The 15,522-nt window shown below is 40.8% G+C and overlaps 1 protein-coding gene across 1 annotated transcript in view; it reads right to left on the bottom strand.

Annotated features, from left to right (window-relative positions):
* TRPM7 (transient receptor potential cation channel subfamily M member 7) overlaps positions 1 to 15,522 on the bottom strand; it is a 190,791-nt gene that overhangs the window by 19,402 nt on the left and 155,867 nt on the right. The window contains exons 28-34 of the mRNA XM_033919897.1: positions 15,093 to 15,189; positions 14,408 to 14,481; positions 12,486 to 12,526; positions 11,246 to 11,271; positions 4,429 to 4,479; positions 4,256 to 4,321; positions 1,091 to 1,374 (exon numbers count right to left, since the gene is read on the bottom strand). Coding sequence (XP_033775788.1) covers positions 1,091 to 1,374; positions 4,256 to 4,321; positions 4,429 to 4,479; positions 11,246 to 11,271; positions 12,486 to 12,526; positions 14,408 to 14,481; positions 15,093 to 15,189 — 639 coding nt within the window. The remainder of the gene's footprint in view (positions 1 to 1,090; positions 1,375 to 4,255; positions 4,322 to 4,428; positions 4,480 to 11,245; positions 11,272 to 12,485; positions 12,527 to 14,407; positions 14,482 to 15,092; positions 15,190 to 15,522) is intronic.

Below are 15,522 nucleotides of genomic sequence, written 5' to 3'. Positions count from 1 at the left end.
TAGGAAACATTAGCAATAAACATTATAACATTCAAATAGCTGCTATAAAAAAAGGGTACAAAAACATGCATTAGGTTTATATAGAGCTTGTAGCTACTCGCATGTCCCACTATCTAGCAGAGACTTGAAGCAGACTATACATTATCTGTCTGTTTTGCTACTTGAGATCTAGCTAGGTACTTGGGACCTGGAAACAAGATACTGGCTTTGATGGACCTTCAGTCTGTCCCAGTATGGCAATTCTTATGTTCTTAATGTTTTGTCTATAAAACTCTCGACAGCTACTTTTAAGTCCTATGCTTTGGTTATTAGATCAACAACTGTTAATTCTCAATGCTGGGAGCTACAATATACATTTGCATTGCACCTCTACATTAGAGAATGACATGGTGAAGACAGGTTTTGTTTACTTACATACACATCCAAAATAGGATTGGGGGGGGATATTTTTGTCCTAATTTGACCCTAGAGTAGTTACACGGGGTGGGAGGAAGTATCTATCTATCTATCTATATATATCACCACCCTTCCTCCCACCCTAAGTGTAACTACTCTAGGGTCAAATTAGGACAAAAATATCCCCCCCACCCTATTTTGGATATATATAATTGTAAGTGGATGTGCTTAAATTGATGTTTTATGTGTTATATATTCATGTATTGAACTTTTGAAGTATGGAAAATCAATAAAGAATTATATAAAAAAAAAAAGAAATTTTAAAAAGAAATCTTCCTATAAAATACACTTCTCTCTCCGTATTCGCTGTGATAGGGGATTAACAGAACCGCAAATACCTTTTTTATATGTTATTTGCTGTTTTCTATTAAAAACCACCGAGAATATGGTGAAACCGCGAATAACATGGTGGGAGACCTGGCCTGTTCCTGAAGGAAAGCCAAAACACGGTGAACAAAGTGCTGGGAATCAGCGATTTTCTCTGTAAACGCTTGGAATCAGCGATTTCTCTATGCAAACTGATGTAATTTTGGGGGGGAGGAGCCAGCAAGCTAAAAACTGCGAATACTGAAACCGCGAATACAGAGGGAGCAGTGTAGTGCTATTCAACAGTGCAGTAAAATAGCCCACTTACTCTGAGACAGAGATGTAACACTGTATCTTCTTTGTAGATGCTTGACCAGGTATTCACTACTTCCGGAAGAAAGGATTTGATGATGTAAAGCTGGCCTGATTTCAGGATATCATATTCTGACCAGGTACAGGCTACTTTCACAGCTCTCCGCAATCCTCCTCCCATCTCCTCTTTACTTAAAAATTCGATTTTAGAACAAAGCCCTCGTTGGGACCAGGACGACATACTGTTATTTAAGATCCCGGGGGAACTTTCTTCCAGGCGATACACAGTGACTGGCTCACCTGAAATATAGCACACAGAGGCAAGCATCCGTATTTAATGCTATTTATAACTTTTGAAGATAGTACCTCAAACAAACACTATATTATCTCCCTTTTCAAATTCTTCACTGAAAAAAAATCAATCAAGCTGGATTATTACTCTGACATAGTATATGTAGGATCATTTTCCTAATATTCTACCAGTTGACATATTCAAAGGACAGAACGTGTCCAAAAACAAAATATTGCAGCACTCAAGTTTCTCGTATATTCAGGTATTTTCTGGTCCCGAGCCAAGGCACACTGCTGTTTGAATCCGGCCCACTGTTTTCATACTTTGTTTAACTATTAAATAATGTTTCTTGAGAAAATATGCTAATTTTATAGGAATATTTCAGCTTGTCTGAGTACAAAAAAAAAAGTTAGCAATGCTAGATTATTTGGTGGAGATATATAATACTAACACAAGGAAAAACGGTGTCAGGTCAAAAGCGCGCCCAGACAATTGAGCGCAGCGCACGCCGCCGCACCGCTCTAAATTACTGTTTTTAGTGCTCTGGCGGGGGGGGGGGGGCGTGTTTACTTAAGACATCACGCCGTGTTGTGGGGGAGTTTTGGGGGGTTGTAACCCCCCCCACATTTTACTGAAAACTTCACTTTTTCCTGTTTTTAGGGAAAAAGTTCAGTTTACAGTAAAATGTGGAGGGTTACAACCCCCCAAACTCCCCATAATGCTGGCGCGATGTCTATTAAGTAAACTGGGGGGGTTCCACAACAAAAACCCCTGTCGGAGCACCTAAAAACTGTAATTTAGAGCGGTGCGCGCTGCGCTCAATTGTCGGCGCGTGCTTTTGTCTTTCGCGCCGTTGTCTATGAACCGGAAAAACAAATCAGAGCCCAGAGTTTTCTTTTGGTGTCAATCACCAAACCACATTTAGCCTGAAGTGGCCTAATGGTTAAAGCAGTTACCTCAGCACCCTGAGTTGTGAGTTTGATTCCCATTGTAGCTCCTTGACACACTGGGCAAGTCACTTAACACTTCAATTGCCCCATATAAACCGCTTTGATTGTGTAAACTGTACAGAAAAAGCTGTGTACAAGTTCCATCCCTTTACCAACCTGCTTAATATATAAAATCCCCTTTTAAAAAGATAACAGGTTCTTCTGCTCAGAGTCCAAGATAGATTAGAAACTATAGAGACTCTAAGCCTACAAAAACGTTTTCCTTTTTAAATCGTTTAAATAGTAGAATCTTTGAGCCTCAGCCCCACCACTTCACCGCATCAGATATCTTTCATAGCGGTGAGCTTTATGTGGTAATTTCCTCATCGACTCATACTATTTAAATTATTTTTAGATTCTTTAAAGCAGTTTAAAGTGCACCGTGCTTTGTGCTGTAATTTACTCTATTTATTGAATCTATTGGTTGAATGTTTGCCCAATGGAAAGCAGGAGGTGGAGTTAAGATAGAGAGAATAAGAATGTATAAATATAGGTTTTAGAAGACACCACGGCCATCTTTACATCGAAACTTTAAGTGAGGTGTATCGTTATTGGTAGTTGGTGTAAAGAATTGCTATTTATATTTATATATTAATAAAGGGTTTAGGTATTTGAAGTCTGAATATCTCTTAGGTGGATGGATAAGGTATGAATGTTGATTATAGTTTTGTTTTTTAGGGAGGACTCTTGAGACAGCAAATGTGCGAAACAAGAGAGGGTCCAACCCTACCAAGCCGAGTTACCTAAATAACGAGTGAAGACTGATGAATGAATCTTGAAAACAGCTATGTGAAGCTAAGTTCTTAAGTATTTATATTTTTGAAATCTCTATAAACTGGTTTGAAGAATAAATGACAAAGCACTCGCACTTTTGAGGTATAAATAGAGAAAATTACAGCTAAAGAACAGTGCACTTTAAACTGCTTTAAAGAATCTAAACATAATTTAAATAGCATGAGCCGATGAGAAAATTACCACATAAAATTACCACCGCTATGAAAGATATCTGATGCGGTGAAGTGGTGGGGCTGAGGCTCAAAGATTCTAGTATTTAAACGATTAAAAAGGAAAACATTTTTTGTTGGCTTAGAGCAGGGGTCTCAAAGTCCCTCCTCGAGGGCCGAAATCCAGTCAGGTTTTCAGGATTTCCCCAATGAATATGCACGAGATCTATTAGCATACAATGAAAGCAGTGAATGCAAATGGATCTCATGCATATTCATTGGGGAAATCCTGAAAACCCGACTGGATTGCGGCCCTCAATGAGAGACTTTGAGACGCCTGGCTTAGAGTATCTATAATTTCTAATATATAAAATCAATGCTGCATGCTAATTAGGATGATTAAATATGACAGTGGTGTGCACAAGACAGATCACAAAGCTCTCAGGTATGTGTTACGCTTGTTTCCAGCTGCCACACACTGGGCTAATGTCTTACTTGGGGGATGGGTTAGAAACATCAGGGTTCTCAAACTCCGTAAAAGTTTGTAGTGGTGAATAGGAGGAAGCAAAGTTTTCTTGGAGTGTGCCAAGTGTGATCATAGAGAGAGCACCTGCCTCACTGAGAGGATGGATAGTTAGCAGTAGAAAATGACAGGGTGACAGAATTCAACACCATGGGAATTCTTTAAGGAAAGAGGGAAGAATCAGAGTATGAATGGGCACAACCACTGACCCTCGAGCCTTGCATTGCCGAATGCCAGTGTAGAAGGACTGAGGTTGAGATAAGACACTAAAGAATGACACGGGATGGTTTCCCACGCTTATCCGCGGGGACAGGAACGGTGATGAATTCTGTCACTGTGTCATTCTCTAGTTAGCACTATACTGCCTCAGGAAGAGAACACGTCAGACCAGCTAGCTTTGCTAATGGTACTACCATAAACCCACATATCTTACCTCTTGGAGGTATAGGAGTAAAAGGAATGCTCTGGGACAATCGCATCAAATTATTTCTTTCCACAGCTGCATAACAATAAGTGAAAATCATGAAATGTTAAAATCATACAAAATCAGTGAAATGATACATTGACATTTCTGAAGACCAACATCCTGCTGGTTGCATTACTGACCTGAGTAATAGTAATTAATGTCCACAATTGGTTTGAAAGGAGAGCCAATTCCTGCAAAGTAAAAATGTGGCATACTTAGCATACTGGTATTTCTTTCAAACATGGTGGCTAATACTTCGGTTACAGAAGTTTAAGTGCTGTGTCATCATTGTGTTTTGAGGTAGCCACTGAGTTGGTATAAAGCAGGGATCTCAGAGTCCCTCCTTGAGGGCCGCAATCCAGTCGGGTTTTCAGGATTTCCCCAATGAATATGCATTGAAAGCAGTGCATGCACATAGATCTCATGCATATTCATTGGGGAAATCCTGAAAACCCGACTGGATTGCAGCCCTCAAGGAGGGACTTTGAGACCTCTGGTATAAAGCCTGTGTTTTAGGGTAGCCTGAATTTCTGAACCCAATTCAGTTACAAGTCTTCCATTGTGTCTATCTGATTAGGTGATAGACGGGTGGGGCTGCAATTTACCAAGGGGACTGCATTTTTTTCCTGGGATAGTGCTGAGGATTAAAGATTGCATTGAAAACTTCTGAAAGCTAAGTTACTCAGAATTTCATAGTCTGCTATTAACACTGATTTTATAGCATTATACCTGATTAATTTCTCTTCTCCTCCCCATTTCATACTTAAAAAAACCCCAAAAACAACCCCAAACCTTCTCTGTCCTCTGCTAAATCATAGTTCCTCTTCCTTCTCATAGGAAAAAGGGTAAGACTTATAGTTCAGTGACTCCCATGGATGGGACACAAAAATACCAGGATATAATCTTTTTAAGAAGGACAGAGATGGTCAAAGAGATGGAGAAGTAGCTCTCTATGTACAGATCAAAATCCAAGACTGAAATGCAAGGGACCTGGGGAGAGGAAGAAGCAATATGGATTGCATTGAAAAGAGAAGATGAAACTTCTATTTACGTGGGGTATAGTTTATAGACCTCTGACTCAATCGCAGCAAATTGATAAAGATCCGATTGTGGATATCCAAAAGTTTGGAAAGAAAGAGGAGGTGCTGCTGTTGGGTGACTTCAATTTGCCGGATGCAGACTCGGAAAGAAGTAGGGAGATTGTGGATGCCTTTTTCAAGAGGCTCTGCTCAGACAAATGGTGACAGAACCCACAAGGGAAAAAGAAATACTAGATTTGGTCCTCATAAATGGGGAGAACATTTCTAATGTTCGAGTGGGTGCCCACCTGGGAAATAGTGATCATCAAATAGTTTGGATTGAAATAATGGCTAAAGTGGAGGGCGGCCACAAAAACTCAAAGTCTTAGATTTCAAACATACAAACTTTAATCAAATGGGAGAGTACCTGAAGAAAGAGCTGTTAGGATGGGAGGACATTAGGGAAGTGGAAAAATTCTAAGCTGAAAGGAGCAATAAAAATGACTAATGACCTTTATGTGAAGAAAATAAATAAAAACAAGAGAAAAAGGAAACTGAAATTGTTCTCTAAATTTGTGGTGGAGAAAATAAAGGCAAAGAGCTGGCATTTGTGAAATATAAAAATACCCAAGAAGAGGAGTACAGAAAGGACTACCAGGCGAAGCTGAAAGAAGCCAAGAGAGAGATACGTCTGACGAACACGCAAGTGGAAGAGCAAATGGCTAGATATGTAAAAAAAGGGAGACAAAATTTTTTTCAGATATATTAGTGAAAGGAAGAAGATGAAAAATAGAATTGTGAGACTAAAAGATGATATGTATGGATATGTGGAGAGTGATGAGGAAAAAGCAAACATGTTAAACAAATACTTCTGTTCTGTGTTCACAGAAGAAGAACCTGGAGAACGACTGAGATTATCTGGCAAAGTTACACATGAGAATGGAGTAGATACTGTGCCATTCACAGAAGAAAGTGTTTATGAACAACTTAAAAATTGAAGGTGGACAAAGTGATGGGACTGGACGGGAGCTCAGGGACTGAGGGAGCTCAGAGAGGTTCTGTTGGGTCCTATTAAAGATTTGTTCCACAAATCTTTGGCGACGGGAGTGGTTCCTGGGGATTGGAGAAGAGTAGATGTGGTGTCGATTCATAAAAGTGGTTGCAGAGATGAAGCGGAAAACTACAGACCGGTAAGCCTTACTTTGGTTATTGGAAAAATAATGGAAGCATTGCTGAAAGGATAGTGAAATTCCTTGAATCAAATGGGTTACAGGATCCCAGGCAACATGGTTTTACTAAAGGTTTAAGTCGTGCCAAACGAATCTGATTACATTTTTTGATTGGGTGACCAGAGAATGGGATCAAGGGCATATGCTAGATGTAATTTACTTAGATTTCAGCAAAGCCTTTGACATGGTTCCTCACAGAAGGCTCTTGAACAAACTTGATGGGCTGAAGTTAGGACCCAAAACTAGATTAGAAACTGGTTGTCTGGCAGACACCAGAGGGTGGTGTTTAATGGAATTCACTCAGAGGAGGGAAAGGTGAGTAGTGGAGTCTCTCAGGGATCACTGCTGGGGCCAATCCTGTTCAATTTGTTTGTGAGCGACTTTGCCGAAGGGTTAGAAGGAAATGTTTGCCATTTTGCGGATGATACCAAGATTTGTAACAGAGTAGATACTGAGGAGGGAATGGAAAACATGAAAAAGGATCTGCAAAAGTTAGAGAAATGGTCCAATATCTAGCAACTAAAATTCAACACAAAGAAGTGCAGAGTAATGCATTTGGGGTTTAGAAATCAGAAGGAGCCGTATGTGCTGGAAGGTGAGAGGCTGATGTGAACGGATGGGGAGAGGGATCTTGGGGTGATAGTGTATGAAGATTTAAAGGTGAAAAAACTGTATGACAAGGCGGTGGATGTTGCCAGAAGGATGCTAGACTGTATAGAGAGAGGCATGACCAGAAGAAAAAAGAAGGTGTTGATGTCCCTGTACAGGTCGATGGTGAGGCCCCACTTGGAGTATTGTGTTCAATTTTGGAGACCGTATAAGGCGAAGGACATAAAAAGACTTGAAGCGGTCCAGTGGAAGGCGAAGAAAATGGTAGGAGGTTTGAGCCAGAAAACTTATGAGGAGAGACTGAAAGCCCTGAATATGCATACCCTAGAGCAGGGGTAGGCAATTCTGGTCCTCAAGAGTCAGAGCCAGGTCAGGTTTTCAGGATATCCACAATAAATATGCATGAGATAGATTTGCATCTCAAGGAGGCAGTGCATGCAAATCCATCTCATACATATTCATTGTGGATATCCTGAAAACCTGACCTGGCTCCGGTTCTCGAGGACCGGAATTACCTACCCCTGAGGAATGTAGGGATAGGAGAGATACGAGTCAGATGTTCAAATACTTGAAAGATATTAACGTAGAACAAAATCTATTCCGGAGAAAGGAAAATGGTAAAACCAGAGGGCATAATTTGAGGTTGAATGGTGGTAGATTCAAGAGTAATGTTAGGAAATTCTTCTTTACAGAGAGGGTGGTTGATCCGTGGAATGCACTCCCCCGAGGAAGTGCGGGTGACCCGCCGAAACAGGGAACGACAACTAGCAGTTGCTGCGGCGACGGGGACAAGGCCATTCACCGCCCCGTGGGGCGGTGAATGGTCTTGTCCCCGCAGTGAGGCATGAAGGATCGCGCGGTCCCCGCAGCCCACACCCGCCTGCCCAATCGATCCTAGTGTTTAGCCAGCTCTCTCCCTTCTCCTCACCTTAGTTTGTAGGTTTTCTTTTTCGGCGACCTGCACGCTATCAGAGAGCCGCGCACCCGCTGCTGCTTAGTTTCGATCTTCTGCTCTGATGCAACCGGAAACAGGAAGTTGCAGCAGAGCAGAAGATTGAACACTGAGAAGCCGCGCGTGTGCGGCTCTTTGGGAAAGTGTGCAGGTCGCCGAAAAACAAAACCTACAAACTAAGGTCAGGAGAAGGGAGAGAGCTGGCTAAACAGTAGGATCAATTGGGCAGGCGGGTGGTGGCTGCGGGGACCGTGCGATCGCTCATGTTCCCGGCTCACACTGGAAGGAGGGAGTGAAAGGGAAAAGGATTATGGGTCAAGGGGATGAAGTCGGAAGAAAAATCCACAGCAGGAAAGAAAGGGAAGGACAGGCAGGTGAGCCAGATGCTAGAAGCAGGGGGGGGGGGGGAAGAAAGAGGGAAAAAAGCTAGATGGGGTTGAAAAGAAGAGACACACTGGTATGGAAGAGGAAGATAGGGGAAATCTGGACACAGGAAGGTAACAGAAAGAGGGGAAATTATGTGCATGGGGCATAGGGACAGAGACATAAAGGGGACATGCCATGGGGATGGTATATGGACACGGGGGGGGGGGGCAATGATAGATACATAGGTGAGATATTAGAAATGGAGAAAATAGGAGCACAGAAGCGAGATGGTTTGTGGGGATGGGACAGGGACCGAGCTCGCAGGCTCCAGTGGCTTGCACAAATTACATTGTAACGTGCCATGAAAATAAGAGGAAGGAAGGTAGATAGGCCACGCGAGAGGAGCTGAAGGGTAGTAGAAAGGAACAGATGGTAAAGGAGGGAGGGAAGGGTGGTGGTGGAAAGGAATAGGACAGACATTGAAGGAGGGTGGAGAGGAACAGACCCCGAAGGGAAATGTGGAAGACAGAGTGGGAAGAAGACAGATGCCAGACTATGGGGGAGCGGAGGGAAGAAGATGGGTGCTAGACCAATTTGGGGGGGTGAAGGGAGAGGCACAGTAACAGCAAATGGAAGACGCAGAGAGAAGACACACAGTGGATGGAAGGAATTCAATGAGAAGATGTGGAAAGCAGAAACCAGACAACAAAGGTAGAAAAAAAAATTATATTTATTTATTTATTTTTTGCTTTAGGATAAAATAGTATATTAGTTGTGTTGATAAAAATTTATAAACAAAGCCCTGCCAGCTGAACATCTCTTTCTCTAGTTCAGCAGCAGGAACTTTGATTTATAAGAAAGGAATAAGCTAAATATTACAGTACTAAGGCTTATATGGATGCAGCGGGGACGGGGACGGGGACGTGAATGGGATGGCAGCGGCGGTGACGGGGCGGTGAAAAGGATGGCAGTGACGGTGACGGGGCGGTGAAGGGAACGGCGGTGACGGGGCGGTGAAGTGAACGGCAGTGACGGGGCGGTGCAGAGGATGGTGGGCTGGGGACGGGGCGGTGACGGGGACATATTTTTTCCCCGTGTCATTCTCTATTCCAGAGCTTAACTATTCTCCGAGTCATTTACTATGTTACTATGTTGTGGCCCCTTTACACGGTTTAAGGGTTAATTTAAACCTGAGTGTTCACAATAGTATATCACACCTAGGCAGTTACATCCAAAAAGACCACCACATAAAAGCAAAAAATTCAATTAAGTAAGAAATCTATTAATATACCATATATCCTCTTTAAAACTTCTATTCCATGGCTACCTCTGCTTTCTCTAATATTAAATCTGATTAAACCATCAGGCAAAGATCCACAGTTTCATCTTTTTTTTCTCTAAAAGACAAATAATTTACTTCTGTCCACAAATCCAGGGGAATCTCATTCTACAAGTTTGGCTCCAAATAGTTACAAGCTAATCTACAGGAAGAGGATAAAGCAGGAAGACACTGAAGCAAATAATTCAATTGCCATTAGTATCAAGAGAACTCTATGTTTGTACTACTGTTGATTTAATGCCTGTAGCCATGATCTCAACCAAAGTGGGATGTAAAGAATTTTACATTCCCTATTTGTGATCATAAGCAATGCCTCCGCTGGGTCAGACCTGAGGTCCATCGTGCCCAGCAGTCCGCTCACACGGCGGCCCAACAGGTCCAGGACCTGTGCAATAATCCTCTATCTATACCCCTCTATCCCCTTTTCCAGCAGGAAATTGTCCAATCCTTTCTTGAACCCCAGTACCGTACTCTGCCCTATTATGCCCTCTGGAAGCGAATTCCAGGTGTCCACCACATGTTGGGTTAAAGAAGAACTTCCTAGCATTCGTTTTGAATCTGTCCCCTTTCTACTTTTCCGAATGCCCTCTTGTTCTTTTATTTTTTGAAAGTTTGAAGAATCTGCCCCTCTCTACTCTCTCTATGCCCTTCATGATCTTGTAAGTCTCTATCATATCCCCTCTACGTCTCCTCTTCATATCCCTGAGGTAGCCCTGATCGGGCGAAACATGGACCACGTCAGGTTCTTGGTTTTAATAAGGAAGTATCTTTGGAATATTTCATCTGGGATCTCCTTTTTTGTTGTTCCAGACTAATGCAGACCTGAATAGCCTCTTTGCCCAACTAGACACAGTGCCTTTTATTAGAGATGGGGTGGGGAGGAGAAGAATATTACCACAAATATTACTTGAATTGCTATCACCTAAAAAGAAAACTTTTTACCTCTGTTATGCCTATCTTTATATAAAATGCTACAATTCAAACCATGTTTGTATCTAAGTCTGTATGTTACATCTATACTATAAATGCTGTATCCTATGACCATCAAGTCTGTACGTTACACTTATACTGTAAATACTGTATTCTAAACTCCCTACGTCCATCAATCTCTGTATTCTCACGAATGGTCGGGCTAAATAAATGATTAAATAAATAAATAAATAAGAAGAGAGGGGAGTCACAGGAGAGGCAATGCATCTCAGTGTTGAGCTGAAACCCCCTCCCCACACACACACATTTGTCAGTGATGAACAAATGAGTGATATTTTCATGTCCTGGATATCATTAAAAGTCTGCCCATACTAAATTGTAGCTTGATATATCCAGAAAATTTAAGGGTTTTTAAAAAATCCCTTTTACTTCTACATAAGACTAGATCCATTATTTTATCACCACAAATTCTTCGCTTATATGTACTTTGCACAGATAGAGGGTAGAACCTACCATTCAGCGCATCTTCCTGGGGAGGTCTGAAAAATAAATGTTTAATTAGATCATTTTATCCATTCCTGTTACCCACAATGCCTAGTTACTTAATTTTCCTTCTTCAGAGTGCAACATTACAAAATACACCTTATCTGTCTCTAAGGAACAGTACACCATTAAAATATCAAACACTATTTTCTTCACCATTACTTATTTCATTTATTAAACTTGATACAATAATGTTTGCAACTAACAACTGTACCAAGTTACAAAACCAATTACAAAATGAAAAATATGATATACTTAACACATTGTAAAACTACCCTCCAATATTGTTTAAAGCATGAGTGTGCAACCTGCGGCCCCGTGAAGTATTTTGTGCGGCCCCGGTCGTGGGCGATGCAATGTTTTCCTCTGCCGGCTCCCTCCTCTGTCTTGCTGCAGTGTTTTTAGGCCAATGCGGCCCAGGGAATCCAAAAGGTTGGACACCTCTGGTGTAAACCAAAAACTTAAAAAAAAACAAAGCAATTCCTTATTCCCTAAAAACTCACACAACCACCCATGGTTTTAACAGTTTCTGAATGGCCTCTGCTGCTACTGTTCCACTTTATACCTCAAAAGCCAGTTCCTCCTCCCATTGTCTTCCACTACTAATGTTGTTCTTACTTTCTGGCCTACGTGGCTGGTTCTGCTTTCTTTAGCCCAGAAGACCATATCTGTTCCACCTAGCTTTCAGCCCAATTATGTTTTTTCCATCTTTGCATAATTAGCATCTGTTAATTTCAGATAAATAAAAATCTATCTATATCTGAAATCATCAAATGCTACCCTATCATTTCACAACTGGATCAATCTCTAAGCCAAATCAGAAAGCAGATAGAGCTAAATGGAATATGGCAGTTTTACCACTAAGCCGTAAGTAATATTAAAAAAAAAAACACCCCACAACAACTCATAAAAGGTCATTTAAAATTATCCTGTTAAATGCTTTTGTTGTTTAATTTGTAATAGGTGGGATTCATCTAACTACTGAGTCAGTAAGTATCACTGAGGCCTGATCACACTCTTAATAAGACATGAATCAAAGCTAACTGGTCTCTTCAATAAAGCATTTGTGAAAGTCATCTTCAATAACACTCATCTCTAAAACGCTGAGTAACTAAAATGTATTTCTTTCTACATCAGAATATATCATTTAGATATAGTATGCAGCAATATAAAATCAGTAAAGGGAGAAAGAAGTTACAGAACTACTCACATCTGAATATTGCTTGAGGACGGTCTTCCCTGTAACCAGTCCTTTAATACATTTAAAAAAAAATGAATTAATGATAAAAATATAATTTTCATATTCATGATTGAAAACAATGGGAAATAGAAGATGTCCATTCTATAGAAAAGATTTCAAGAGCAATTTTAAAAGCCATTTCTGTGCATAAAGCAGTGTTTTGTATATGGAAACAGTCCACTATAAAAATGAATATCTGTTAAGCATATAAAATTACATGCAAGCATTCTTAAAGTTGTAGATGAGGCGGGGTCTGCAATTTTAAAATTATTAATGTTTAAATTCATGTGTTTTCAATAAAGGACTAACAAGTTGCCTTCTTGGTTCTTTTGTGTGGACATTCCCACTGCTTTTCTGCTTCATAATTTTGAAAATATACTATTCCCTGGATTCTATAAAGGTCGCCCAAATTTAAATGCGATCCTGAGTTGTGCACCCCAATGCTCAAAGCTCCAGTGCTGAATCAAACAGCACTGGCCCCAAACCACGGGAACAATGCTCAAAGCAAATGGCCTTCAAATTGTATGCACACTGTAAAAGCAAAAAACAGGGAGGGAGGGAACATGCTTGGCGCATACACAGATGAGTTTCACAATAAGACCAGCTTATAATTTGTGGAATACATTTGGTCTGGACTTCCACAATGGTATTTTTGCCACTGATCCTATTAGCTTCTTTTTAACCATTTTCCTCATTTTATCATAGTTGCCCTTTTGAAAATTAAGTGCTGCTACAGTAGCTTTCTTCAGTGACATCACTCCAGATATCAGCTTAGATTTGATCATGTTATGATCGGTTTCCCCAGCAGACCCAACCCAGTTAATATCCTCATGGTAGTTTATCACATCCTACATACTGGAATTCAATTTTTTTCTCTTCAGTTTTCTGATTCCATAAGCTCCATCTCGTACTCTTTGATCTGCTAACCAGCACCTTTTAGGACGAGAGGGTCCTGAAAAGTTCTCAATCCAACCAACCAATTTCCTAAATTCTGAGCGTTATTTTGCCACTGTAGCTGAAAAGAGCGTTATCTTATTTCATTAAGTGCCAATTTGCAGAAACAAAATGATATGTTTTGACATTGTTTCAGATCATTGATTGAACCATATCCACGTCATTCTCTTTCTTGATTGGCCTGAGAACTTTTCAGCACCCCCTTGTAATTGCCTTCTTTTAACAGATTCATTCACACCTTGCTCACTCTTCATGTTTCAACATTGTTGTTCCTTCCCTGTAGAATTCCCTTCCTCTTGATCTTCACTCAGAATCATTATTTATTAGATTTCAATCTTTACTTAAAGCACCCATCCACTCAATCCAACACCTATCCCTTATTTACTCCGCTTATACCTGCCCTTCTTTACCTCATTAGGGCATCACTAGTGTAGTCTTATCTCTTGCACTTCCTGCCCTTGAGAAAAGGAGACTGCAAGGGGATCTGATCGAGACTTTCAAAATACTGAAAGGATTTGACAAAATGGAGCAGGAAAAGCAGTTATTTACAATGTCCAATGTGATACGGACAAGAGGACATAGACTGAAGCTGAGGGGGGACAGGTCCAGGACGAATATCAAGAAGTTCTGTTTCACGCAGCGAGTGGTGGACACCTGGAATGCTCTCCCAGAGGAAGTAATTGCAGAATCCACCGTTCTAGGATTTAAGGGTAAACTAGATGCACATCTTCTTAAGAGTGGCATAGAGTGATACGGGTAAGGGTAAATTAGATGCATATCTCCCTTGAGAAGCATACAGTGATATGGGGACTAAAACTATGCCAGGGTACACCTGGTGGGGCCTACGCGTGTCCGGATCACCGGACTCGATGGACCCAGGGTCTGATCCGGAGATGGCAATTCTTATGTTCTATGACCCCCAAGTGAAGTTCACTAACCGTTAGTAAGGCTGCCTTGGAATCTTCCTGCTGAGTGTCTTCAGTTGGAGATGCTTTTCTGCTATCGCTGTGCACTGAAAAATAACTGCCATGTTATTTCAGGATTAAAGCAATGGAAGTACAAGCTAAAGCTAATAAGTGAACTACTGGCATTTTATTTCTACTTTACCAGTTAGAGATGGTGAACATAAGTGTTCTCTAAGACTAAATTGAACTAAAGCAAATCTATTTATCATAAATGAAGCCCCATATTCTTTTTTTTTTCCCCCATTTGAAAGTATAACATTTTTTACCTTTTTGAGTCGGCCAAAATATTTGTTTTGCAAAATACTGTTATGTTGTTTCCTTTTTCAACTCATAAATTTTAGAAGCAAACAAAAAAAATCACACACTCTTATATAGATCACATGTGGACATTTTGGGGGATGTAGTCAGATAGATCAGAGAGATGCAATACAGTATGGACATAGAATATTTTTAAAAATGCATGTATACATGCATAATTTACACCCATTTTATCTTTCTGAAAAAAGATGGTTTTTATAAAATGATCCTCATAATGTAGTTTTCACACCTTGCAAAATCTTTACCCTGTGCTGAAATACTAATCTGAGATCTACATGAGAAACGCTGTTAGATCCTTTTCATGACAACGAGTATTTAGTAGCGAAGTCAGAAAACTTACATTGGTCTTGAGAAAGGGACATAGGGACTTTCCTGAAGTCACTTGATTTGGAGAAAGGATGACCTTGCTTTGCGCTGTACTCAGTATAAGGGACACCCTGAGCATAAGGAAAAACCAAGAAACAAAGGTTCACTATTCAGGTCCAATAGCCAACAGAACGTCTACAGCCCTTTAAACATGTTTCACATTTTGGGTCCTATTTACTAACGGCCTCTTTTACAAAGCCGTGCAGCAACAGCCCCAAAGCCCTTTAAATCTCTATGGGCTTTGGGGCCGCTAGCGCGGCTTTGTAAAAGTGGGTCTAACATGCGCTGGCATTTACAAAGCTGCGATAGAGATTTCTACCATGGGCCGGGCGAGGTAAATGCTCCAATGCTCATAGATTTCCTATGAACGTCAGAGCATTTACCTCGCTGGCCCACAGTAGAAA

The sequence above is a fragment of the Geotrypetes seraphini genome, chromosome 14 (assembly GCF_902459505.1).
Source record: "Geotrypetes seraphini chromosome 14, aGeoSer1.1, whole genome shotgun sequence".
In the NCBI taxonomy this organism is placed as follows: domain Eukaryota; kingdom Metazoa; phylum Chordata; class Amphibia; order Gymnophiona; family Dermophiidae; genus Geotrypetes; species Geotrypetes seraphini.
The sequence above is the reverse complement of the archived record's forward strand: the minus strand, read 5'-3'. Positions and strand labels throughout refer to the sequence as shown.